Source organism: Castor canadensis, chromosome 11, assembly GCF_047511655.1.
Source record: "Castor canadensis chromosome 11, mCasCan1.hap1v2, whole genome shotgun sequence".
Classification (NCBI taxonomy): Eukaryota; Metazoa; Chordata; class Mammalia; order Rodentia; family Castoridae; genus Castor; species Castor canadensis.
Window position 1 is genome coordinate 47,690,071 of NC_133396.1, and position 26,697 is coordinate 47,716,767.

At 43.5% G+C, this 26,697-nt stretch overlaps 1 protein-coding gene and 1 pseudogene across 17 annotated transcripts in view; one reads left to right on the top strand and one right to left on the bottom strand.

Moving 5' to 3' along the window:
* Positions 1–26,697, top strand: part of Rap1gap2 (RAP1 GTPase activating protein 2) — a 226,847-nt gene that overhangs the window by 171,895 nt on the left and 28,255 nt on the right. For all 17 annotated transcript variants that reach the window (XR_012438714.1, XR_012438715.1, XM_074046620.1 and 14 more), the window contains 9 exons: positions 5,551–5,629; positions 6,446–6,499; positions 8,979–9,062; positions 13,630–13,730; positions 15,725–15,854; positions 17,972–18,127; positions 24,270–24,341; positions 24,834–24,920; positions 25,813–25,947. Coding sequence is in view for 15 of the 17 variants with exons in the window: in XM_074046620.1 (XP_073902721.1) it covers positions 5,551–5,629; positions 6,446–6,499; positions 8,979–9,062; positions 13,630–13,730; positions 15,725–15,854; positions 17,972–18,127; positions 24,270–24,341; positions 24,834–24,920; positions 25,813–25,947 (898 nt within the window). In the remaining 2 variants the exon portion in view is untranslated. The remainder of the gene's footprint in view (positions 1–5,550; positions 5,630–6,445; positions 6,500–8,978; positions 9,063–13,629; positions 13,731–15,724; positions 15,855–17,971; positions 18,128–24,269; positions 24,342–24,833; positions 24,921–25,812; positions 25,948–26,697) is intronic.
* Positions 20,169–20,939, bottom strand: LOC109700935 (small ribosomal subunit protein eS1-like; annotated as a pseudogene).

The window sequence follows — 26,697 nt, forward strand, 5'->3', positions numbered from 1 at the left end:
AATAAAATATGCAAAATTATGCATAAAATATAAGCACAGATGTGGAAATTAAATAATTATTAGTAGATGCTGTGTTCAGCCCATGCTATTAAATTGGAAATGTTATTTGAAACAGATGCCCCTCTAAGGAAATATACATTATCAAATATAATTCATGATGAGATAAAATGTAAAAAACTCCAGTGCGCCAAAAACAATGGAATACACTGAAAACTTCTCAAAGAATTATGTCTCCAAATGCTTCTAGGTCTAGATATTTTTGCAGGTAGACATTTTAAATTTTAAAGAAACAGATTTTATGTTACTTAAACTGTTCAAGAGAAGAGAGCAATATGGAAAGCTTCCTAGTTAATTTGATAATGCTTAGAAAATTCACATGAAGTGCAAATTAAAAAATGAAAAAGAAAAAAATAATAGGGCCCAGTATTCCTTATATAGAAGAATGTTTGAAACAAGATATCAGTCCCAGAAACTCAAATCCAAGCAAACTATTAAGAATAATTTTTAGCAATGCAAGGATGGTTAATATGAGGAAATGCATTATTCATTCAGTATTTGTTTAACCAGTGCTTAATATGTACCAGACTTTGTTTAGTGATGGGGATATGTGAGGAATAATCTCTCATCTTGTTACTTGGCAATAGAAAGCATTCAATACATTATGGATATTCTTTCTTTCTTTTCTTTCCTTTCTTTCTCTTTCTCTTTTTTTTTGGCAGTACTGGGGTTTAAACTCAGGGCCCCATGCTTGATAGACAGGTGCTCTACCACTTGAGCTACTCTGCTGTCTTTCTCTCTCTCTTTTTTTAGTGCAAAGGATTGGACCTAGCACCTTGTACGTGCTAGGCAAACACTCTACCAGTGAGCCATCCCCTCAACCCCAATTTAAATATTCTTACTCATCTTTTTCTTCTGGACATGAATCATTATAGGCTAGTGAGGATGGTGCAAAAGGTAGATGGTAAGGGAGAACTGAAAGACTGTTCCAGACGGTCTGAGTGTGCAATGTGTGTCTGAGTGTGCATAAGGTTGAGAAATCATGCTGGAGGGTTGGGGAAATGCTAGATCATGTACAGATGAGGCTTAGGATCTTGGATTTTACCCTAAGAGCAATAGGAGAGCTACAGAAGCGAGAATGTCCTGATCAGACCCATAGAATGGTCACTCTGGCTAGACTAGGGAGAATGGCTTGTAGGAAAGGCAAGATCAAGAGCAGGAAGGTGGGTCAGGAGGCTGCTGAGAGGAGCCAGGTGATGATCCAGGTCACCAGATTGCATAATGTGAATGGTGCCCCAGATCTGTGCAGGCCAACAGCCATGATGGGAATCAAATCAGGGTGACTTGCACTGAGAATAGAGAAAATTGGGTGGAAAATTCCCAATACCTGGGGAAAATTGACATTAAGAAGACAGCCAAAATGTCAACAATTGGGAGATGAGTTTACTGCTGATGAGATGCAACTAATGGTTTCAAAATGACTTAAAATAGAGCCAGTTGTGGTGGTGTACACCTATAATCCCAACACTCAAGAGGCTGAGGTAGGAGGATAAGAAGTTTGAGGCCAGCCTGGGCTATGTGTAGTGAGATATTGTCTCAAAAAAAAAAAAAGTCTCAAATATATTTAAGAGCTTAAAAAAAACCAAAGAATGAATAGTATCTATAAAAGGATAATTGTAATACAGAAAAATTAAGAACATATGGGTATATAAGGAAAACAATTAGAATTATTAGAAATAAAAATAGTTTTTCAAAATAAAAAGTGGGATAAAATCTAGTCTGTACAAATGCTGATGTGAATCAGAAGATAGTCCCAAGGAATTCATCCAGAACACAACACAGATTAAAAGATTAAGTGTAAGAAAAAGAAGATAAGATATGTAGATAATAGATTAGGAAACCTCAGCATTGTGTCAAAAGAGTTTCAAAAGGAAAGAGAGACAAGTAAACAAAAGCCAGCGGTTAACAGCCAAGAAAATTTCACCATTGGAGAAAGCCCATAACCTGCTGCTGAGTATGATTTTAAAACAAAATAATACTTTAGACATGTTGAAGTGAAACATCAGAAATCAAAATTAAAAAAAACTTCAAGGCTACCTGAGGATAAAGACAGTAATTTGTGAAACTGGGCTGAGAATAAATTTCTCCTTTGCCATAATAGTTGTTGGAAGACAGTGTGAGACAGCATCTTCGGTGTTAAAAGCAAGAAAGCAAGCATCTAAGAAAGTAAGCAAGCAAGAAACTAAAAAAGAATGAAGAAAGAAACATTCTTAACCTAAAATTCTATACCCAGAAAAACTACCAGTAAAGACAAAATAAAACTGTATTCATACCTTAAAAAGGGGGGGGGGGGCGGTGGCAGTGTAGAACTCAGAGTCTCCTTGAAAGAATTACTAAAGAATGTGCTTTAGCCAGAAACAAAGAGAACCTGGAAGAAAAGATGCAATGAAGGAGCAACAAGAAATAGGTAAATATTATTGAGAAATTTAATTACTTACTGAGAAAAGAAGCAATTTTTGTCATGTTTAAAAGGGAGCTTGAACTAAATTTATAAACCAAAGTAACAAGGTGATGGGAAGGGAAGAATTCAGTGGATAAAGCATACTTGTTTTTCTTTTACTCCTGTTCCCCACAGGAGAGAAATAATTTTAGTTTGTTGGGAAAATATAAAAATGTATACTAGAAGATGATAGAAATATAGTCTGTAGTTCCCAAACTAGCAGAGGGATAAAAAGAGAATAACCAAACCAAACTAAACCAAACCCTCAAATACCCTCAACTTTATTCAATTAAGCAGAAGGGTGGGAGAGGGGGAGGAAGGAGGAGAGGGAAGAGAAAGGAAGGAAAACCCATATGGGGATACGAAATATAAAATGATATATCAGAAATAATTTTATTATGTTAGTAATTACAATAAATATAAGTAGATTAAATTAGCCCACTAAAAATCAGACTGTCAGATTAAATTAAAAATTCAGTTGTAGTCTGCTTATAAGATATGTACTTAAGAAAAAATGATATGGAAAGATTTAACATAAAGGAATGGGAAAATACTAACCAAGAAAGCTGACACGGAACTAATATAAAATAAGACAAAGTAGAATTTCAGGACAAAAGCATTAGGGATAAAGGAAGCATTCCTTTGCAATTTGGTAATACTTCTCCACTCCTGATGTTTTTTGTGGTGTGGAGGAAGTACTTTTGTGCAGCACCCTTGGTTTCTCTGCTCTCTCTGATAGCTGTGTTGGGGAGCAAACTATGTTGATGTGCAGCTGTGTTTTTTCTTTCTTTCCTCTTGGAGCTTTCCCCTGAGCAGCCCTCATTGGCAGGGTCTTGCCCCTGCCCAGCACTGCCTGTGACTGGGTAGGTAATTCTGGGGTTTGGTTAGAAAGAAGCACCTCATCTTTGTACTAAGGTGTGTGTTCTTGCTGGGTCTTTGTCAGTAGCAAAGGACTTATTTCAAGTCCTAACTGCCGTACTCTTTATTGTTATTCTGTTTGTTTCTGAATTTGTTTAGAGGCTCGGCAGGGAAATATGCTCAAAGGCCTTGGCTACCTGATGATAAGGAGGACAAGTCACCCAGGCCTCACAGTCATGGATGTGTACTTAGTAACATAGTCCTGAATTTAAAAAGCAAGAACTGACAAAAATATAGACAAGTCCTTAGTTACATTTGGAGATTTTGATAATATCTCTCAAAAAATAACAAATCAACCAGACAAAATTTGTGAGGATATAGAAGACTTGAGCAATGTAATGAACAATCATCCTTGCTCTCAACAAAAGAAAGAAATCCTTTTCAAGCCCACATGGAATGTGAAAAGAAAAATGCATATATTAAGTCAACAAAATTTAAAATAATTAATATCATATATATTATGTTCCCTGTATATAAGAAATTAATTTATAAATTAAAATTCTGAAGGAAAAAAATTCTGGTATTTGGAAAGTTTTTTTTTTTCTTAAAACACCCTTGTAAATAACTCATGGGCTAAAGAGTATATCACAAATGAACTAACAAAATATTTAGAACTAAATGGCAGTAAAAAATACTACCTGTCAAATCATGTGGGATGCTATTAAAGTGGTACTTACAGGGAGATGTATAGTTCTAAGTGTTCTCATTAACAGGAATGATTAAATGAGTTAGCATGCAGGTCAGGAAGGTAGAAAAAATAGTAGAAAAAACTCTGAAGAAAATAGAAGGAAGGAAATAAAAAGCCAAGAACATGCTAGTAAAGTAGAAAGCAAATGTTGAAAAGAACAGAGACAATCAACAAAACCAAAATGCTGTCTCTCTGAAAAGACTAATAAAATAAATAAACCTCCATCTAAGACTGATTAAGGAAAACAGAAAAAAGATACAAACAGGGACTAGGGATGCAGCTCAAAGGTAGAACGTTTGCCTAGCATGCACAAGGCCCTGGATTTAGTCCCCAACACCATAAAACAATATCAACAACAACAAAAAGCCAACAAATAGTATTACAGCAACGAACGAGTGGCATAACTACTAACAGATATGAAGTCTTCCGAGATTACCAAAACCAACTTTGTATCAATGCATTTAAAGAGTACTTCTATGGAAATTGACCCAATAAGGAGTAGGAAACCTAAGCATTTACCCTTAAAGAACTGTAAAGTATCCTCCTAATAAAGGATAGCGGCCCAGAGTGTCACAAACGAGTTTTAGCATACTTTCAAGGAATGGAAAAAAAAAAAATCCCTGTGTTAGAAAAACCATTTCAGAGAATAAGAAGCTATCCTGAAACTTTACTTGACTGTCAGGAATAACACCTTGCTATCAAAACCTGGCAAGGGAAGTACAAGAAGAAAAAAATAGGTCAATGTTGCTTTTGAACATAGATGTGAAAATCTAAATAAACAATTAGCCAATTAAATTCAGCAGGATATTAAAAATGATACATCATAACCACATGGAGTTTTACCCATGGAATGAAAAGATGGCTTAACAGAAATGTAATCCACCAGGTTAACAAATTAAAAACCATGTGATTATCACAGCAGATGCGGAAAAGCATTCAGTAAAATTCAACACTTTCGTAATGTGCTACATGAATCAAGGGAACAGGCTAAATTTAGAGTCTTATGGTGAATCCCTTTATAAAGCAGATTCCATCCCATTTATATTTTAAGTAAATACAGATTTTCAAATATTAGATTATCTTTTCATACAGGTTCATTTGCATGTCAAAATCTAAATATATCTAGAAGCTGGGCCCAGTTTCTGGGAGAACAGAAAAAGTCCACACACAAGACAAAAAATAAGGATGACCTTGAGGGTGACTAATTGCATTTTCCATATTTCAGTGGCAGATAGCTTTAAGTATCCACTTCCTCTGAGGTACCCAGAAAGACCCCATTTTTCCTACTGTGAGAGTGGTGTCCCGCACATGGGTTGGGTGAAAGGAGGTATGTCTGTCCCCAGGGAGACCTGAAGTGAGTGCTCCAGCCTGGTGTGACCTCAGCCATCTTCTTTATTGACTATATTTTTGGTTGGTGCTCTTGTCTTACTCTCTTTTGCGTGTACAGGTCCAAACTGAAGACAGTGCATGAGCGGATCCCTTTGGCTGGACTGAGCAAGTTGCCCAGTGTCCCTCAGATTGCAAAGGTAAAATCAAATGCCTGAGGAGGTAGCTTCCTTTGTCAGCCTGGGCTGGCCTCTGGGGTAGGGATGGTGGCTCTGTCCTTGGGAAAGGGGAAGACACTTTTCTCTTTGGCCCTTGACTGCATGGAGGAGGTGGGAGCTGTTGGTAGCTGCCTCCATTTTCCCTATCCCTCCCCAGTTTATCCTTGCTACTTAGGCTTCTCTGGGAATAGTATCACCAATCTGTGGTCTCTGCCCCAAGTAGTCACAGCTAGAGAAATGGGAAGGCAGGGTTGGCCCTGGAGTGTGCCATGGGGTGTCTGGGGAGGGTGGGGAGTGAGCAGACAGGGCAACTTTCACAGAAGAGGAGAGGCTGAAGGATGGTCCAGATCCAGTACTGCACTGAATAAGGAACTGTCAGCTGACAGAGGGGCCTATTTCACCACATGGTTTGCATGGAACTTGGGAACTGTTGGCCAAGTGAGGTGGGACAGGTGCGTTGCTGGGTAGAGTTGGACCCTCACTCTGGGAACAGGAATGCTGGGAGAATTGTGCTGAATGCTTTTGGTGGGAGCTGGGGTAGGGTGGGTAACTTTTGGTGTTATCTTCTGGCAAGAATAAGGATAAGTCTCAGGCTTTATTTTGTTCCTCCTCTCACTTTATCAGGAAACCCCAGAAAGGTCTGAGCACATATTAGCAAGCAGCAGAGCCAAAATTTGAGCCTAAGCATCCCAATCCCGTGTTCCTTGCCCTCCCATGCTGTGTTCTTTTGGTAGGCAGAGGATCCCAGTGGACTCAATGGATATGTTCCCTGAACTGTGTGTGTTTTTCCCTATTTAGGCTTTTTGTGATGATGCAGTGGGGCTGAAATTCAACCCTGTCCTGTACCCCAAGGTGAGAACCTCATACTACTTCTTTCCTGTTGTCTAGCACCACTCTGCAACTTGGCATGGATTTGCACACTTGTGACTCTGCAGGGAGCTCTTTGCATTGTGGTAGGGTTTTGTGGTCTCTCTGTGATAAATCTCTATGTCTCCCTTTCTCCCTGCCAACCTCTTCACAAATTGGTCCACTGGGAACCCATCACCAGGCAGACCTGGGTTTCCAGCCCAGTTGAGTAGGTCCTTATCTTGTTGTGAAGGTGGCAGAGGGTAACAGTTTTATAGCTTCTCTACCTTGTCCCAATTGTACCTCCCTAAGGCTAGTACTGGGATGGGGCATAAGTCTACCTGTAGCTGGGGTAGGGATGGCTGGTGCAGATCCACTCTGTCATCTTGGAGGGGTGATGATACAGAGCGCAGAAACCCACTAAGAAGTAAAAGGCAGGTCTCGGCTTCCCATTGCCTACTTTACCACAGCTCTGAGGTCTTAAAAACCCCTGCTGGCCTTAGTTAATAAACTTGCTGGTTCTTTGATATCAGTTTTCTTAAGGTTGGCCCGATCTTGACCCTAGTTATGATATGGGAGTGTGAACGGGAAAGGAGCAATAATAACAAAACAAACCAACAAACCCACTCAAGAACAATTATGGTACGGAAGGACTTAAATCATCCCCAATGGAGAATTACTTGAAATTGGCCACAGGAAAAGATCTCATGCACCAAGTGCTCCTTCATGGGACTGGAGGGAGAAAATGGAGCAGAGCTGAGCTCTGAGCTTTCATTGTGGTCAACGCTGTGGCAGCTGAGGCTTGCTGGGGCTGACTCTGTCCGTTCCCTGAGTCCCAGCTCTGACAGCCAGGAGCCATGAGTTGAAATGTCTGGTAGGGAAGGGAGGCCCTCATCCTGGCCAGGATATCCAGACTCACTGGCACAAATGTCCAGGACTGGGCAGGGCACTCTCAGAAGCATCTATATCCATCTGCAGTGGCTGCACAGAGCCCTTCTTCCAGAAGCCTCTTTTTAGCTGTTTTAGCATCTGTAGACACTTACCAGTAAAATGCTACACTCTATTTTTTAAATCATTCAGACTGACCTCCCTTTGTAATTAAAGCTGAGTTAGTGACGGTTAACCACACATTAGAACCTTATCATAAAGGCCTAACTAAACTACATGTTGGGCAATTCTTGTTGTCAAATCATATCCACGTGAGAATCCAACATTGTGCATTTCTATAGAACTCTCTGACTTGGAAATCCTCTGGTCTTGGTAATAATGAAGAGCCACTGTATTTTCATGTTTTCTATATTTGAATTCTGACTGGGTTGTGAATATGGCTGAGATTTGTGTGTGTGTGTGTGTGTGTGTGTGTGTGTGTGTGTGTGTGTGTGTGTCTAAAATTTACAGAGTTTAGAATGATCCTTGGGAGATCTTCATGGTCTGGTTCCTCTCCCTGGCAGGGCAGCTGTTCCTCCCCTCCTCCCTTTTGACTCATCTCAGGCAGGAGTAGAGGGCTTCCTCAGGCAACAGGGCTCTTACTGAGGGAGCTGAGAATTGTCATTTTCTCTGGCAGCTGAGAACCTCATAGAGATATAATGAGTGCCGACTTAACGTGGGTTGTATATTTCAGCCAATAAGTTTGTTTTTCCCCTAGCATAACACATGATTGAATCCCTTCTTTTTATTGCAGAAGTTATCCTAACAGCAACAAAATGTGCTTTTTCTAAACAAACTGGTTCAGCTTTGATCTTTTTGGAGGGTTCCATGGATGATGAGGATGATGGTAGCTGTTCTGTGCTCAGCACTTTATGTGGTCTCATTGAATCTTCATACTTACACATCTCCATTTAACAGAGGAGGAAAGTGAAGTCCAGAGAAGTTAAGTGGTTCACTCAAACCTGCGTGGTCAAAGCAGCAGATTTAGAACTAGAGTGTAGTGTTTTTGACCCCAGACAACAACTCTATGAGGCAAAATAGAAAATTAGATAGAACCAGTGGTCAAGAGTTTTTATCTTTTCTCTTTGCATATCTTATTATTCATTATTCTTCATTTTATGCATAAAGGGATAGGAGTCTGGGCAGGAACAATGACTTGCTTGAAATTATATTGCTGAAAAGAGGTGGAATTAGAACCAGAGTCACCTTACTGACCAGTTTGGAGTTTGGCTTTACTTTTTCTGTCACAGACAAGGGTAAAGTCAGGTCCTTGAGTCCCAGTGGACTCCTTATGTGCTGGCACATCTGGATGGGAACAGAATGGCTGATCAGAGGTTTGGTTACTGCTGGTGAAGCCCAGGTGTTGGAAGCTAACTGAGACCTCTGGAGTGGCATCCTGATTTTCTGCTTATTATTTCTCTCTCTTCTTCTTTACGGGTAGATGTTTTTCATCAGGAGCATATTCTCTGCCAAAATGGGTACTTCCCCTTCTGTTTGCTTCTTGACTTGCCTCCAAATTAAAAACAACCTTAATTTTTTTCCCTTCTACATTTTCCAGGCCTCCCAAATGATTGTGTCCTATGATGAGCATGATGTGAATAACACATTCAAGTTTGGGGTCATTTATCAAAAAGCAAGGCAGGTAAGCATTGTGAATCCACCCTGGTCACTATGTCCTATGCTTTCTTATTTTAGTCTCTTTTCTCCCTCCCTACCCTAAGCAAATGAACCTGAAGTCTTTTAGAAGGTAGTATAGGTTTTCACGTAGTAAAGCCTCACTCTTCCTGGCTGTCTCAGCTTATATGTTATCTATGGGCTGGTCTGAAAGACCAGCACTGAGTTAGTTGCTCAAAAAATGGTTCTCAAAGTGTCATTCTGTGAGACACTAGTCTGGTGAAGCAGTTTATGAGCAAATAACTTGGGGAGGGGGTGTCTGTTGTGTAGGAACATTTTAAAGACCCTAAGAACTCTCTAGGTAAAGACTTCTTTGTAACTTTGTTGAACTCACTGTTTCCCATATTTCTTTGACCACTAACTTCCCATGTTCCCTACCTGTTTTGTACAATGGATGTTTATTAACATCCCAAGCAGAATGGTCAGGTAAACATACTGATGTCTCCTCATCTAGGTTCTGTGAGAAGAAGATTCTACTATCATTTCATCTTTGTATCATCCAAGATCCTAGCATGGTGAAACACACACACACACACACACACACACACACACACACACACACACACGTGAATTAATGAATGAATGAAAAGATTGGCTTTGCTAATGGCAGATTAGTAGAGTCCTCTCATATAATTTGTGGGGTTTTTTTGCACGATAGTCTCTTTCTTGCCTAGATGATAGTTGATTTCCTTGTCTGAAGATTATTAGATGACAAGTGACATGTGTTTGCTTAAAAACTCTAATTATGTGAGGAGTTTAGGGTCTGAAAGACCAGCACTGATGAATCATATAATTTAAGGGAGATTATTCAAGTAACCACTTTAACTATTTTCACATATTACATTTTTATTTCTTATAGCTCGGCTAATATAACCCCCATAATTAAAGTTCTTTGCTTGTGAAATTTATCAAAACAGATTTTATAAGGAGATTATAATCCAATGCTCCAGTAAAGTTATAATTGTTGAACATTTAACCATTCACCTCTGAGAAGGAGTCTGTGTGTTGTTTATGTACCTGATGCTGCTTCAGGGGGTGGGAGGAGAACCAGGAAGATTAAATTCTTTTTTTAAAACACTAGGCAGATTGTTGTTTTGCAGACCTACAGCTGGGGGACATTTAATATGAACATTTGCTGCATAAAAGCCCTATACTGGTCTTTGGATATAAATAAGCCTCAGCTAACTCTCCTGTTTGTCATGTACTGTGATAAGCACTGTGGGGGATGTAGAGATGACTAAGGCCCCCTCCCTGAGTGCATGGTCAAGTTCAAGGCCAGTATAAAAATAATGACAATGCTAATAATACCAGGCTGGGTGTGAATCTTGAAAGAGAGGCACACGCCCAGAACACACATAGACTGTTTTCTTGCCTGGGAGCAGTGGCTCTCACACATCTAGACCTTATGATCTGAGGCAAACTGGATGCTTGGCCAGAGCTGTAGCACCTCTGTGGTATGCTGAAGACCAGGGATCAGAAGACTTTTTTGATAAATAGCCAGAGAATAGTTTTCAGACTTTGTGGGTGTTGGGATCTTATCATAATCACTTTGCTCTGCTTCTGTAGTATAAAAGCAGCCGTACTACAATATGTAAATGAGTTGGCCTGGCTGTATTCGAATAAAACTTTATTTATAAAAACAGAAAGTTGGCCAGACTGGCCATAGTTTGCTGACCCCTACTAGAAAGGGGTATTTCTGAACTTAAGAATTTCACAGATCACACTCAGGATCTGTATCATATCTTTTATTCTATTATAGACCAATATTGCATTTTTATCACACCTATACTATTAACTACTAAATATTTTCTTTATAAAGTTTTTTTTTTAAATAAAGTGCATTTATTCATTCATTGATTCTCTTTTCAGTTTTGGGGATTGAACCCAGGCCTTGTACATGCCAGGCAACTGCTCTACCATTGAGCTACATCCCTAGGTCATAGTGCATTTATTTTTAGAAGAAATCTTAGATCACTACTCTAATTGGAAAACCAGTATTACATGCCATGAAATGAAAATAATTCTAAAAAGAAATACTACTAAAAACAAAATAAAGTTATTGATACCTACTAGATGCCTCTTGAAGGTTTGGAGGTTTGGAACCTGAGGTCTGCTGTTATTTGTAATGAAGCAGGCACGAGTGGTAGAGCACCTGTTTATCATGGACAGGGTGGGGGTTCCATACCCAGCATGGCTGAAAATAATAGCAGGCATTGGTGGGGGGGGTGTGTGAAAGACTCACATTTATCTTATGGAGACTTGTCCTTGAAGCGATTACAGTGTTTTTGTGTGCATCCATTCCTCGCAGTCCATAGATGTTTGCAGAACCTTCTGACGTTTGTAGAAACATCAGCTGTTTGTGGATCTTGCCACTGTGGGCAGAGCTGTTGATCACGAGGGTTATAGCCAGTATTTTAAGCCTATAGCTGTTTGCAGAGTTTGCTACTGATCTCAGCTTTTTTTTTAAGCTATTCAACTTTTTTGTCTTAGATATTTGTAAGAAATAATAAAAAGATATCTCATGTACCTTTGACCCATTTTCTCCCAAAGGTCTTATAAAACTATAGCATGATATCAAGATTTGACATTGACAAAATACACTGCTCTATCTTTCTATCTATCTGTCTATCTATCTATCTACCTATCTTTGTGTATGCTGTGTTTGTATGTGTTTCATTCTGTGTCACTTTATCCCTGTGTAGGTTCCATGGTCAAGGAACAATTCCATGGCCATAGTGTTTCCTTGTATTTTACTTTTATAGCCATGCCCATCTCCCTCCTGCCTCCATTTTCCCTTCCCCCTCTAGTCCCTAACCTCCCAACCATGACTCTGTTCTCTAACTTCAAAAACTTTACTTCAAAATGTTACATAAATGGAACCACGCAACTTATAGTCTTTCAGGGTTGCTTTTTTTCTGTTTAGCAGATTCATTTTAGTTCTCAAGTGTGTCACTAGTTTTTTTTTTTTTTTATTGCTGGTGGGATTCCGTGGTATGGCTGTACTACAGTTCATTCATTCATTTATTGAAGGACTTCCAAGTCATTTCCATCTTTGTGCTATTATGAATAGAGCTACTATGAACATTTGTGTACAGGCATTGGTTTTATTTGAATCTAAGTTTTCATTGCTCTGGGATAAATACTTAGCAGTACAGTTGCTGATTGTATGGTAATTACATGTCTAGTTTTGTAAGAAACTGCCAAACTCTTTTTTGGAGTGATTATTACCTGCATCAGTGTATGAGGGATCCATTTTCTCTACATCCTTGCCAGATTTGGTGTTGCCACTATTTAAAAAATTTTTGTGATTCTTACAGATGTGTGATAATATTTCATTGTGGTTCTAATTTGTGCTTCTCTAATGGCTAATGATATTTGACATCTTCTCATGTGCTTATTTGCCTTCCGTATATCCTTTTAGGTGAAAAGTCTACTCATGTCTTGACCATTTTCTAATTAAAATTTTTCTTACTGTTGAGCTGATTTTTAAAATAATAGCTTTATCAAAGTATAATTCTCATACCATGCAATTCACAATAGTATGTGGTTTATATCTTCATAATGGGGTTTTTAGTGTAATCTCAGGGTGGTACCACAATACCTTTCTAATTCCAGAAAATTTTCATAATTCTCAAAAGAAATCCAATACCCAATAGTAGTCACTCCCCACCCTCATTCCCTTAGCTTCTGGCAACCACTAATCTCCTTTCTGTCTCTGTGGATTTACCTATTCTGGATCATTTACAAGTGGTAGCATACTATATATCACCTTTTGTGTCTATCTTCTTTCACTTAGAAAATTATTTTCAGGATTTATCTGTGTTGTAGTGTGTATCTGTACTGTATTCCTCTCTATGGTCAAATAGTATTCCTTTTTATGAATAAGCTACATTTTTAATCCATTCATTAATTGATAGGTATTTGAGTTATTTCCACTTACGGACTGTTAAGCATAGTGCTGCTATTAACACTCATGTATAAATTCTTGTGTGGACATGTGTTTTCATTTCTCTTGGATATATACCTGGGAGTGGAATTGCTGGGTCATATGGTAACTCTATTTTTAGCCTTTTGAAGATCTTCTAGACTGTTTTCCAAAGCAGCCACACTACTTTACGTTCCCATCAGTAGTAAATATGATTTTTCCACAGCCACACCAACACTCATTTGTATTTCTTTCATTGTATTTTTGATTACTATAGAGTTTTGTGAGTTTTTTGTATATTCTTGATACTAGTTCTTGTTGAAAGTCCAATTATCAATTTTTCCTTTATGGATCCTGTTTTTGGCATTGCGTCTAAGAGCTCTTTGCCTCAGCTTTGCCTCAGATAGAAAGGTCTCATCACCCTGTTCTGACTACCCAGCTCTGCTGAGTGATCCTCCATTAATCCTTCCTCCAGTTGAGGACAGCTATGGTGAATGTATTGGGAGATAGAAAAGAAGGAAGAAAGGGATCAGGGATCTGGACAACCCTATTCCTTCACTTGACACCAACAAGACTTTTTCTAACTCCCATTTTTCTATTTTTGTTTCAGACCCTGGAGGAGGAGCTATTTGGGAACAATGAGGAAAGCCCAGCTTTCAAGGAGTTCTTGGACCTGCTAGGGGACACGATTACGCTGCAGGACTTCAAAGGGTGAGTTTTAGCCAACGGAGGGATGCAGCTTCATTGATGAGTCTCTAGAGGAAGGGGTCAGAGGCAGACAGTCAGTCCTCAAGGAGAGGATGTGAGAGTTAAGCACACACACAAGGAACATCAGGACTCTTACTCAGCATCTGATCCGCACTCACTCACACACATTCCTCAAGAATCAGTGGTCCAAAGGGTAATTCAGCATGGCAGGTTGTCTGAAGGGCACTGACATTTGGTTTTAGGATGTGTGATGAGATTGTTCCCTCTGAGATTTGCCTTCCTAATTACATTTGATTCAGACTGAGAGTGAAATGAATCAAACTTCCCTACTACTCACCTGCCAGGCAAAAGAAAACCCTGTGCAGTTTGGAAAGAAATGACCCATTTTGGATAATACACAGAGAATGGATAATTAAGAGTTCATATAACTATAATAACCCTCAGGTAGAAATTCATACAACAGCATATGGTTATTTAAGTAGACAGAGAGACTATTGGGACTGTTGGTTGGAAGATTCTGGCTCTTTTTCCTTGGCAAAGGCAATACTTGGGATTATTTCAGATCCATGCAGCTAAGTGTCTAGCACATGGTTGAGGGTTCTGGAATTCACCCCTCTCCCTATTGATACAAAGTAACAGGAGCTCCTAACATCATGGGTAAAAACACCTAGCCCAGTTGCTTGGCATGCAGTGGGTATTCAATAATTGCTTTCTTCCCCTTCTTCCTTCTCTTTTCCCTCTACCTTCTTCCTCCACCTTTTCCCCACTTCAAAGTCACTACTTCGGTTTAGAGTCAATTACCTGGGTTAAAATGCCACTTCTGCAACTTACTCGCTCGAAGACTTGGGAATAAGTGACTTTACCTTGACAAACCTCAGTTTCTTCATGATAAAAAGGGAGATAAAGATAATATTGACTCTACAAAGTTTTTGGAGAATTAAAATAGATACTTCACATTAAGCACCTGAGCTACAACCATACAGTGGTTGTCATTGTTATTGTTCTTATTTTACTGTCTGTCATTGACCTTGAGGTATCATCTGATTTTGGCAATGTAAAAATGTGATGAGATACATTGTATTAGTTTCAGAAGGACCCCAGAGATCATGTAATGTTAAACCATTATGCTCTAGAGAAAGGAAACTTAAGGCCTAGAGAGTGATCTGAGTGATATGGGCATGTATTCATTTAGTGCCAGAAGCAAGTCTAGAACCTGGAATTGCCCAACCAGAATCCTTTCTGCAATGCTGTGCTGAGCACATTTTCTGGCTTGTATTAGGTGTGATGGGTCTGACATCTAGAGTTCCTCTTACTTCATTTTCTCAGAGGAACCCATATCTGCTTTCTTTTCCTCTTGCTGAAGACCTTGGTCCCGGGCTGGCAGCCATGCTCCTATGAAGGCAGAAGTATAGCTCCTGGAAAGCCACTGGTTCCTTCCTGTTTTTCTTCCCTGCCTGTAAGGAGGCAGCCTAAGAAGGGCCCTCCCTGGATGCCCCAAGCTGGGGGCTGCCATTGTTGGGCATCCATTTCAGGGACTGGCTAGATAGGAGTTGAGTATCTGTCCCCAGTCCTGGCTGATTCTAGATGATACTATGGGATCACCATCACCCAGCATGATGGCTGGCTGCTCCGGCTCTGTTTTGATGGCTTGGGTGTGGCCTTGCAGAGAGCAAAGGCCTGTGCTCAGCCTTGGAGGCCACAGGCAGTTGGGAGCAGCATTTGTGTATGATGGTGGATGAACAGCCTCCCTTCCCACATGACCAGTTTTGTCGAGGGGACACAGCTAACACTTGAAGCAGGTTCTGTGTTTATCTTTTGGATAACAGTTTTATGGTTAGAATGCCAGGGGCAGTCTTCATGTCCCTGCCATCCTGCCGCATACTCTCCTCTGCCTGCAACTCTTACCCACTCACCTGCTGCATGTCCTTAAGGAAAATGGTACCATGTTGCCACTTCACCTCATTCTCTCTCCTGCTCCTGCCCAATATTACTGACAGTTTCCGAGGAGGCCTGGACGTGACCCATGGACAGACAGGGGTGGAGTCAGTGTATACAACATTCCGGGACCGGGAGATCATGTTTCATGTCTCCACAAAGCTGCCATTCACCGAGGGAGATGCCCAGCAGGTAACAGGCTGGGAGGGCTTTGGGGGCTGTGGTGCCTGGTGTGGAAGGCATGACCTGGATCCTGGTTATTTTCACTTGGCCAATGGGACATTGCAGCCTGAGGTGGACCATTAAAGACTTTGAGGCTGAGAGTGTAAACTCAGTGGCAGAGCACTCGCCTGCCGTACAGAGGTCTTGGATTCCATCCCTAGTACCAGGAGAAAGAAGGACCTCCTTGAGGTTTCCCAGCTGATCAGGAGTTGAGTTGGTAGCCAACCCCTGGGGGCCCTAAGCATATAGTGCGGGTAAAGGGTCCATAGTGAAGTCAGCGAGTAGGGCCTTGAGGCCAGCAGAGCCGCCAAGGGTTGTGTGACTCGGGGAAAACTGGTTACCTATGGCTTCATTTTTCTTATCTGCAGAATGGGGATAGTCAAAGAGCCGTTGTAGGGTGTCATAAGTTTCTGAATGCAGGGCTCCAACACTCAGTGCCTGACATGGTTTCCTGTGTAACAGCTGTTGTCTGTCCAGGCCACTAGTCTTTTTGCCTCCCAGCTGCCCCAGCAACGTGAAGCTTTTATTGCATGAGGATCCCCTCTCCACCACTTATGCTTGCCTAGACTCACAGCCTCAGGCAGATATGGAATTGGGCTTGCCTGTGGATGGGAATTGGGCTTGTCCCTCACCTGGGGACTCTGGGTGTGACCCATGTCTCTCCAGCATTCACTTGCTCCCTCTGAGGTTTGCTGTTCTGACAGCTGCACATCCCTGGGAAAGGCCTGGCTCTTCTGAAACCAGCAGCTGATCCTGGTGGTTGTGACTCTGGTCACCCAATCTCACGTTTTGCTCCTTCCTATCTCTAGGGAAGCAAGAAGGGGAGATGGGCATGTGCCCAACTCTGACCTATTTGTTTCTGAGCAGGAAACTGAGGAGGGAGCTGAAATGTAAAATTATAAACATAGTGCCTGGCTTCTTAGAAAAAAAAGAAATTGGCAAATGAAATTATGATTTGGCTCTCAAATAACTACTGAATGTTCCAGAAACAAATGGGTGCAGAATTCCTTTTATAGCCAAAGTGGGTTTTTTCTCAGGGTCTCACCTTTAGTCTCTGTTCCTTCACAGTCCCCCCTCACCTGCTACCCTAGCCGGGGGCTTGTTCTCTCAGGGCCACTTCAGCCTGAAGTGTGTCAACTGGGAAGTACACCTTGGCATGGAGCTTGGCTCTTGGAGGGGACTGAATAAATATTAGTTTTCTTTTCCTGAGAAATGGAAGATTGTGGAATAAGTGGAGACAACTTGCATAAAGGTGGAACTCATGCTAAAGGGTTGAGTATAGGGTGTGCATGTAGTAGGTACTTAATAAAGAACCAAATGCATGGGTAAGTACCTAATCAGGACCTGGTTACAAGAAGGCTGTAACATTTGAAATCAGTGCATGTGAACAGGCCAGCATGTTCCTGACACACCGTATAAATGCTTGGTAACTGAAATCACGTGCCAAAGCACCTGATACTGTTTTGGATACTGAGTCAGGGTCAGGTTCCCCACTCCACCCACCTTTCCCAGCCAGGTGATCTGAACTTCTCTAAGCACAACTTCTCTTTCCTCTGACCAAAGTGGGTTTTCCCTCTACCCTGTTCCTGCCTATCCACATTTCCGTCAAGACCCCACACCATCTCCTCTTCTAGGAAGCCTTCTCAGGTTGTCCTCTGATTTCAGCCCCCTCACTGTCCCCAGATCTGCCAGGTACTTTGTGTTCAGCAGCTGACTTAGTACTGGCTGGCAGCTTTGTTGGTGTTCTCAGGTGGCTTCTCCTGTGTTTGGGTTTCTCCTGGATCAATTACAGGCTCTCCCAGGGCAAGACCTGGCCTCACCTTTGAAAATTCTCCCCAGGGTCCTACTCAAGGCTCTGTGTACTGTCAAGCTCAGTAAAATGTTTGTTATCTATTACTTAACAACTTGGGCATTGTCCCTATTTTTTTGACTTCTAAGGATTGAAAGACACAGCTCCCTGGAGAGCTAGGTCTCAGAGTTCAGGGTTTATGTACAAAGGTAAAATAATGAAGAATTTCCCATACAGCTCTCTTCTGCTTTCAGGGTGTTCCTAACTGGCTTGTAACAATGGAACACTTTTTGTTTAGCTCCAGAGAAAGAGACACATTGGGAATGACATTGTGGCCATCATCTTTCAAGAGGAAAATACACCATTTGTTCCAGATATGATTGCCTCCAATTTCTTACATGCCTACATTGTTGTGCAGGCTGAGAGCCCAGGCACAGAGACCTCATCCTACAAGGTAAGGGGAGAGCCTTGTTGGAGGAAGTCAAGGGTCCAGACACCTGCCCATACTGTGGACTCAGGGTAGCAAAGTACACTGGTTCTCAACAGAGTTGTGGTTTCCGTGGGCTGTTGGGTTTCTGGGATTTGGAGCTAGGTTGTTGGTGGAAAGCACCTTCCAAGATCACCTCAACCATCTTGCTGCCTCCAGGCTCAACAGCATCTAACTTGAGGGTTCAGAAGTCCTGAGTTCTGTGTTTGGAATCTGGTGATGTCGTCTACTGGAGTAAGGCTGAGTGGGAGGGGAGGAAAAAGAGAGGTGGAGGAGACAACCAGGAAGGAGGAAAAGAAGGGTGATAGCAAGCAGAGGGAAGGAAGACAAAAGGGATATTTGAGAAGGGTGGAAGGGGGCCTGGTATACCCTGGCCCCTGGACCAGCCCTCTGATCTGGCTGTTCAGGATAAATGAGTGATCTTGATTTAAAGACTTGAGTGAGGTAGGGATGCAAGACCTGTGTTAAGCCTCCTGATCAGTGAGTTTCAGGTTTTTAGTTTTTCTTCCTAAGATACGTGGAAGCTAGGAAAAAAGTTTACCTGGCCAGGTGCATGCCGATAATTCCAGCACTCAGGAAGCAGAAGGATTGACAGCTGAAGGCCATCCTGGGTTATATAGCAAGACCCTGTCTCTAAAAACGGAAAAAGTCAACCTGAATATAGAATAGTGATTAACAAAGGCTGAGAAAGAACGGGAGAATGGATAAAGGGAGGTTGGACTTGATCAGTGCATGCTGTACACATATGTAGAAACATTATACTGAATCACATTACTATGTATAGTTGATACATGTTAACTTAAAAAAGAGAAGAAATGGAGGGTGTGTATAAAATAAGATGATTTGCATGAAAGTGCTCAGCAGATTGGCACACACTCCTCACAGCTCCCTGCTCCACAAAATGTTGGGGGAGGAGAAATGAGCTTGTCATTGCTAATGGGAGATAACAAGGCTTGGAAATGTATCTCAGATACTAACTTAGACCAGTGCTGGCTCCTAGGGTTTACTATACCATAGCACTCCATGGCCACCTTCATAAGCATCAGTTTTGCTATGCATAGTTAAATTGCTCTTACATCAGTACAAAATCACATGTATTCAGTGCAGAATTCACATCAACTTTTATAACCAAATGGGAGACTTTCAAACAAACAAACAAACAAAACAAAACTTACAACAAAGCAAATCTCTCCTGTTGAGGCTGACTGATTTCTTTATCGGTACGTATTTGTGTTCCTGTGGCATTGAGCAACTTTAAAGATCACCTGCTTTGACCGAATTAACCAGCTGCTTGGTTAATTTGTTAGTGGAAGCAGGTTTCCTCATTCAGTGCCTACTGTGTGCCAGGCACCCTGCTGGGGTAGGGAACAAGGAAGTGACATGCTGAATTGACCTGCTGGACCTTGCTGTCCTCAGACAAGAGTCAGGAGCCACTGCAAGCAGTTCAGCTCAAATAGCTAGCTGGTTCTTGTTTTCTTTTTCTTTTGTTCCCTCCCCTATCTTTTCTTTTGAGGCAGGGTCTCCCTGTCTGGCCTTGAACTTGAGATCCTCCTGCCTCAGCCTCCTGAGGGCTGCAATTACAGGCATGCACCATGCCAGGCCAATTTTTTTTTTCTTTGACAAATAGGACTTTTTATTTGTCACTATTAAAACTTTGAATTTTAGGCTGGGCTTGGTGCCTCACACCTGTAATCCTGTCTATTTGGGAAGTGCAGATTGGGAGGATCATGGTTCCAATCCAGTCCAGTTCAGGCAAAAAAGTTCATGAGACCCGCCCCCCTCCAACCAGTAAAAAGCTGGGCATCAGTAAAAAGTCATCCCAGTTACATGGGAAGTATAAATAGGAGGATCACTGTCCAGGCTGGTCCACACATAAATTCGAGACCCCATTTGAAAAACAATGAGAGCAAAAAGGGGCTAGGGGCAGAGCTCAAGTGGTACAACATCTGCCTAGCAAATGTAAAGTCCTAAGTTCAAACCTCAGTATCGTCAAAAAAATAACTGAAGTTTAAAAAGGTTCTTGGACTGGTGGTTCATACCCATCAGCTCATTTACTTTAGCACCTGTCTCCACACCAATAGCTTTTCCAGAACCTTCACTGTGAATCCATGAGTTTTACCAATTCAAACTTGGGTATCTTCAGCATTTTTAGTTTTCTAATGAGGAAAGACATCATGAAGTGGATAAATAGACTGGCAAGCCTGTTGTATGTCTTTCCCAGTGCTGTGTGGAATTAATTTATTAACCACTTCTTTCAAGTTATTTGTCTGTATCTCTTGGGTCATGGTTTCCATCATCTTCTGGATTGGCAGACCTTTTGGTGCTGAGTGTAGAAGATCTTGCATATCTGATTGTTGCATTTTTTAGTAAAACCAGACAAAGCAATTCACCTTGGGTAGTCTTGACATCAACATGAGCTTCAATCACACTGTTGTTTTTTGAACATGGAGAACATTTTGTCATGGGTAAGATTCATGCCATGGAAGTTAGTCAGACAGTTTTTGTCCTGAACATACTCAGTAGTTAGCTGGAATTCTCTAAATGTAGCTTTGTCATTCTGTAGACCAGTAAGGCTCACTTCAAACACATGACTGTTGAGGCCATCAGATTCAATTTTGGTTCCTTGAGTGCTAGTGACTAGTGCTTTTCCTATTCTTATAGTGAATATAGCTAATGCTTTCATATCTTAACAATCTTTTTTAGAAAATGGATCAACCACTTTCTTCTTGGCTCCTTTTTTGCTGCCTTTTGTAAGGTGCTTGTTCTTGCCAACTGACATGGTGCCGTTCAGATAGCCAAAAGGCCAACTTTTTTTTTTAACATCTTGTAGGGGTAGAAGAGCAACTAAGAAGGATCACTGAAATAAAGCTAAATGATGGGAGGGCTCCCAGACCCAGACCCTGCCAGGCAGTCGTTTGCTAATGGCTTATTTGCTGGGATAAGGAGGCCTTTTGTTGACATTTAGTGTTTGCATCAGTGCCTTACAGGAAGTGAATCCCATTAACTCATTTCTCACTTTCCCAAGGGCTTAGTGAAGGGATGCACCCATGCAGAGGAAAGTCAGAGGTCCAGAAAGCACTGCCCTTCCAGCTTTAGTGCTAGGGATCTTTACATAGTCTTCCAAGCCACTATCTGTGGTCTAGGGCAATGCACTGTGCTCAGAGAGGTGCTGAGGAGCAGAGGAGCAGGGCTGAGTTCACAGGATGTGGGACCTTGCACTCCATCTACCTAGCAGGCACCCAGGGGGAATGGGACCAGAGAGGCAGAGGGCAGGGAGGGGGACCAGCCTTCCAAGGGATTCCCAGAGTGCTGCTCGCTCGACTCCAATCAACAGCCTGGGTGAAGTACAGGCTGTGAGGAGGGTCTGACTAGATCTCTCAGGGGGCCCAGGTGAAACAGGACCTTTACAGAACCCTGCAGGCTTAGGGACTATGGCAAAGAAGGGTGGTATTTCCCCAGGGACTGAGCAATGCCCAGGAGGCCCCCACCAAGGATGATGAGCAACAGGGAAGAAAAGTAAAGGAGGGAAGGATAGGGTGGGAATGTGCAGGGAAGGGACCTAGACAGAGTGACTTGGGCCACTCTGACCATTCCAGACCAGCCTGGGATTATAGTCCCCGGCCCTGGCTGTGATTGCTATGTGACTTTGGGCAGTTCCTTCCCTCTCTGTGCCTCTCTTTCTGTCTGTACAAAATGAGGAAGTTGGACTAGATAACTTGTGGGTTCCTTCCAGTCCTGACATCCTGTGAGAAGGGATGGAGAAGTCGAGGCAGCGACTTGGGTGTGTGGTGGGTAGTGAAGTGGTTTGGGGGAACTCTGTATTTCAGGTGCCCTTCACTAGGTACAGATCAGCAGGAAAAGTAAAAAATAAATAAATAAATAAAACCACCCAGTGATGATGGTTATACTCCTTCCTGGTGCCAGGCTCTGTGTTAGAAGCAGTCTTCTTGAATCGTAGCAAAGCCCATTAGCCTGACATCATAGGGAGGAAATTGAGTCTGAGTGCTTAGGTCATTTAAAGCCAAGGTCACCGAGTCAAGGAGCTGGAATTCCTGACTAAGAGCCTTTGGAACAGTGGGACAAAGGCTGCATAAACTCAGGTGTTCAAGAAATGTCACGATGGATTATTTTTTCAGGAGGAATCTAGTTCCCATCTCACCATATTGGAATGGAATTCCAGTTCAGCCACTACCACAACTCCTCTCTTCCCCCTTTCTGGGGCCACCCTGTCCCACCCCTAAGGTCCTGCCAAGATTTCAGGAATCTTCTGGGAAGCCGGCTTCTGGGGCAAGCCTCCTGCTGCCCTTCATGTCTTGTCTGTTGCTTGAACGATCTTCCATGGTCCTCTGAGGTGGCAGGCCACACTTAGGCATGGGGACTTTGTCAGGTTTCAAGCTCTCAGGTCCTCCCCTCCCCGCTGCATCTTTGTGGCACCCATGCTTAAGCTCTTCCGCTTTCTAGCTCGAAGACGCTCTTCCCAAAGCACCTGCAGCTGTCATTGCCTCTCCTCTGAGCCCTGCTGGATTTAGAAACAGGAAGGTGGGGCTGTGTTCAGGCAACTTCTGCTTTCAGAAGCAACCTGAATCAATGTCTGGAGAGAAGGGAACAACAATACCTCATTGAAATGGGTTCAGGAGAGGGACTGGGATGAGGGAAAGGATCCTGCTCCTGTGTTCCAAACCTGGCTGCTATTGCCACGGGACCATCTGGCCAGGAGACTCAGCTGGATTTAAGGGTGTCTCTAAAGCCACTCACCCTGTCCTTACCCTGTCAGCACAAACCACTAATGCAGGCCTGATGGGAAAGTGGTATGGGTAAGGGGAACAGCTGGGCCTCCTTCTGTCCTTTGTCCCAGGTATCCCAGATGCCTGCAGTGGGCAGCCTCTCAGTGGCTTCCCACTCTATTCCCACTGCAGATTCTGGCACTGTGGTTGGGATTCTTGGCTTGGACCACCAGTGAATGGTGGGAGTTGGGGGTGGCAAACTGTATTCAGCAGCTGGAGCCCTTGCCAGAAATCACATCAGCAAACACATACCATTTTCTGACTCTGGGCACTGCAATTTGGGCCATGCAGACAGCCTTGAGCTTGTGGAGAGAAAGCCTGTATTGACCAGCTCTCTTGCTTCCTCCCCTCTGGACCTGGCAGGACTTTGCCTTGGCTTGTCCCCAGGCTGCCTGCTTACCCGGTCTGGCGGGCTCTCACATCTGCCCTACTTCACAGGCCAGGGAGGCTGGCTATATGCCAGGCCCTCCAGTCAGTGGCTGCTGGGGAAGAGACAGGGCAATCTCCCTAGAGCCCTGTAGCCTAATGGGCTGAGAGCAGGTGAAACTAGGGCATCTCCATTCAGACTAGAGGCGAGGAGTGGGGGCTTCCCTGAGGCCTGGTGGCCCCTATGCGGAGCAATTGGACACCCTTTCTCATAGTTCAGGCTTCTCACGCTGGTTTGGAGCCTTGATTTCCACCATCTTCAGTTCTAACCCAGGGCCCTGGAGCTCTATTAGTTCAAGCCTCAGCCACATCAGCTAATCCCCTGTGTGTAGGGCCAGGACTTCCAGACCCTGGTCCACTGGCTACGTGAAGGCTCCCAGCAGTCCAAGCTTCCACACACTCAGTATTTACTCTTTTAAACAAGTCTGCCAGTCAGTCTGGTAGGTAAGAACCCCAGCACTGGGTCAGGAAGGTCTGGATTCCCTATTCCTCTGTGTGATTTTGGGGGGCTTGCTCCATGTCTCAGTAAAACAGGGACAAAAATTTTCCCTGTGCCTCCTCTGTGGTTTGACATTAAAATGGAATGAGGTAAAGAGACAGATACCTGTCCTGTGTTACAGTCAGGTCTCTGATGCTCCTCAGCACTATCTGGTCATGTTACCAAACTTGCCTCTGGCACTCAAGGAGGCAGAGAGAAGGATGTGGCTGTCCCCACACTGTTTACCCCACTGCTAAGAGAGTAACTTGGGGCCTGTGCTGGCAGTGGTCACAGGGCATTTTATTTGTATTCTGAGAAGGGGAGGGGCGAGAAGGTGAGTCAGTTTGCTTTAAGAAACATGGTTCGCTGAGGGGCAGCTCTCATCTCTTCCCTCTCAGCTCACATGTGACTGTTTATTCAGGTCTCTGTCACTGCACGGGAAGATGTGCCTGCCTTTGGCCCTCCTCTGCCCAGCCCCCCTGTTTTCCAGAAGGTAAGAAATTCTTCTTCTGTTCCTTTCACATCCAAGGCCCATACTGGAGTGGCAGTTAGACTGGGGCAGAATTTGGGCTGGGGATATTGGGGAGGCCCTTTTGTAGGTCTGGGGGGAATCTCCTTACTTGGGTCTCTCCCTTTCTTGTCCCATGCTGCCAGTTTGGCCCAACATAAGGCCACTTTTTGGGGTGTTTGACTCTGGGGCTGCCTATCTGTTAGAGGAAGGGTTTTTATTCTATGCTTCAGTCCTAGGAGCTGTGGGCAAGGATTGCCTCTAGTCATGGAAGTGCCATATGGAGGGTTGATTTCTCAGGACCAGGAAAGCTGGTTTCCCTCTAGGCATATTGGCAGTGGGCCTGGCTTTAGCAATGATCAAATGTCAGAAGGGGCCTATCAGGCACTGTCCCCTCTTCCTGCCTGCTGCTGTGGCTGAAGCCCTTTTAGCAATGGCTGAAGGTGAGACAGTTCTAGGGCATCTTGTCTGTTCCAGGGCCCGGAGTTCCGGGAGTTTCTGCTCACCAAGCTCACCAACGCAGAGAATGCTTGCTGCAAGTCAGACAAGTTTGCCAAACTGGAGGTGAGAGTACAGGACTGAAGTCTATCTCCTGGTCTGCTCCCTGGGAGGAAGGGGGTTGGGGAGTAGGGTCTCATTTTGGGGCCTCTTTGCCCATTTTGGGAGCATCTTTTCCTCTCTAAGCCCTGAGCCCTGTGTTAGCTGTGGGGACACTTTCTTGTTGTGGAAACTATCTATAATCCAGGTCTGGTCAAACACTCACTAGTCATTTATCGAGCACCTACAATGTCCCTTGTTCTGTTACCTGGAATACAGGGATAAGCGAGACATTGTTTCTGCCCTTATAGAGCTCACAGGCTGGTGGGTGGAGCCATTACTGAAGAGACAGTTATAATTCAGTGTGTCGGTTCTGGGCTATGATGGAGCCAGCTTTGCTCAGAGAATGGTGACCACTTCTGCCCTGGGAGGTGCTGAGGCCTGTTCAGGGAAGGCTTTTGCCTTCTTTTTTTTTTTTGGAGGCGGTGGCTCTTGGGCTGCTGAATCTTGATGTCTGATGAAGCTTTGCTAGGACGAAAGAGTGGGGAGGTTTATTCCAGGCATGGAATAGCATGAGCAAAGGCCAGGCAGAATCGGAACTCTGTGAGGGAGCTCCTGTGGGGCTGGTGTGGCTGGCTGATGGAGGCATCACAGGTCTAGAATGGTGGGGCAGCTGCAGATGGTGGTCAGGACAAATGAAGAAGGGCTGTGATGGGTGCTGTGACATACTTAGGCGGGAAAGTGATGTTTGATTTGCGTGGTAGAGGGATCACTGGCCAGTGGTGAGGACAGGTTGAAGGCGAGGAGGGACAGAAGATTGGTTGGTTAGAAGCAATTAATAGGAGTCTAAGAGAAGTGAAAACTGACACTCCACAGGAGGGAGCACTAGCTCTTCTGCGTGTACACTTTTCCCCTCTAGGACCGGACCAGGGCTGCTCTCCTGGACAACCTTCATGATGAGCTCCACATGCACACACAGGCCATGCTGGGACTGGGCCCTGAGGAGGACAAGTTTGAGAATGGGGGCCACGGGGGATTCCTAGAGTCTTTTAAGGTATGACCACAGGGGTGACTGGGGGTTGTTGTGGTGGGGCACAGGAGATGGTATGGGGGGGCGAGGAGACAAAAGGAAGTGGTCTAAGGTCATTGGGATCCCAGTTCAAGAGTCTAAGGGCCAGGTAGCTGCAACAGGACCAGTCGGGGGATACCAGGCATTTGCAAAGGGTAAGGATGTCAGGAGTGTGAGAAGTCAATCAGCCTACAGTGTCTCCAGCGTCCTCCACATCCTTCCTTGTCCTGGATCATCTCTTCTTGGCCCATGAGTTGGATAAACAGGGACAGGTGGAGTTAGCGATGGGGAGGAGCCAGTGCAGATCAAGGAGAGTGCTTTTCTCAAATGGTAGAGTGCTTGCTGCCCTGAGTTCAAACTCAAATAAAATAAAAAACAAAATATGGTACTACCTCCTTTTGAGGCAGGGGAGCCTAGGGTAGGATGGCAGGATCAAGGACACAAACAAGCCTGAGGGGGCTTCAGCAGCTGCTGTGAGGTGCTAAAATGATCGCTCCCAGCTGGCGAGGCCCTGGAGACCTGACTGAGTTGGTGGGATAGAGTCATAGGCAAGTCCTTCTGGATTTTGCAAAGGAAGAACTTTTTAACCATAATGAGCTGCTAAAGGAAGTAGTGAGCTTCCTGCTTCTGAAAGTGTTCAAGTGGACCTGGACAGCCATGGAACTGGTGTGGGGCAGAGAACATTCATCATCGTGTGCTGACTGTTTGTTGGCCTAACATGTGATTTGATCCTGG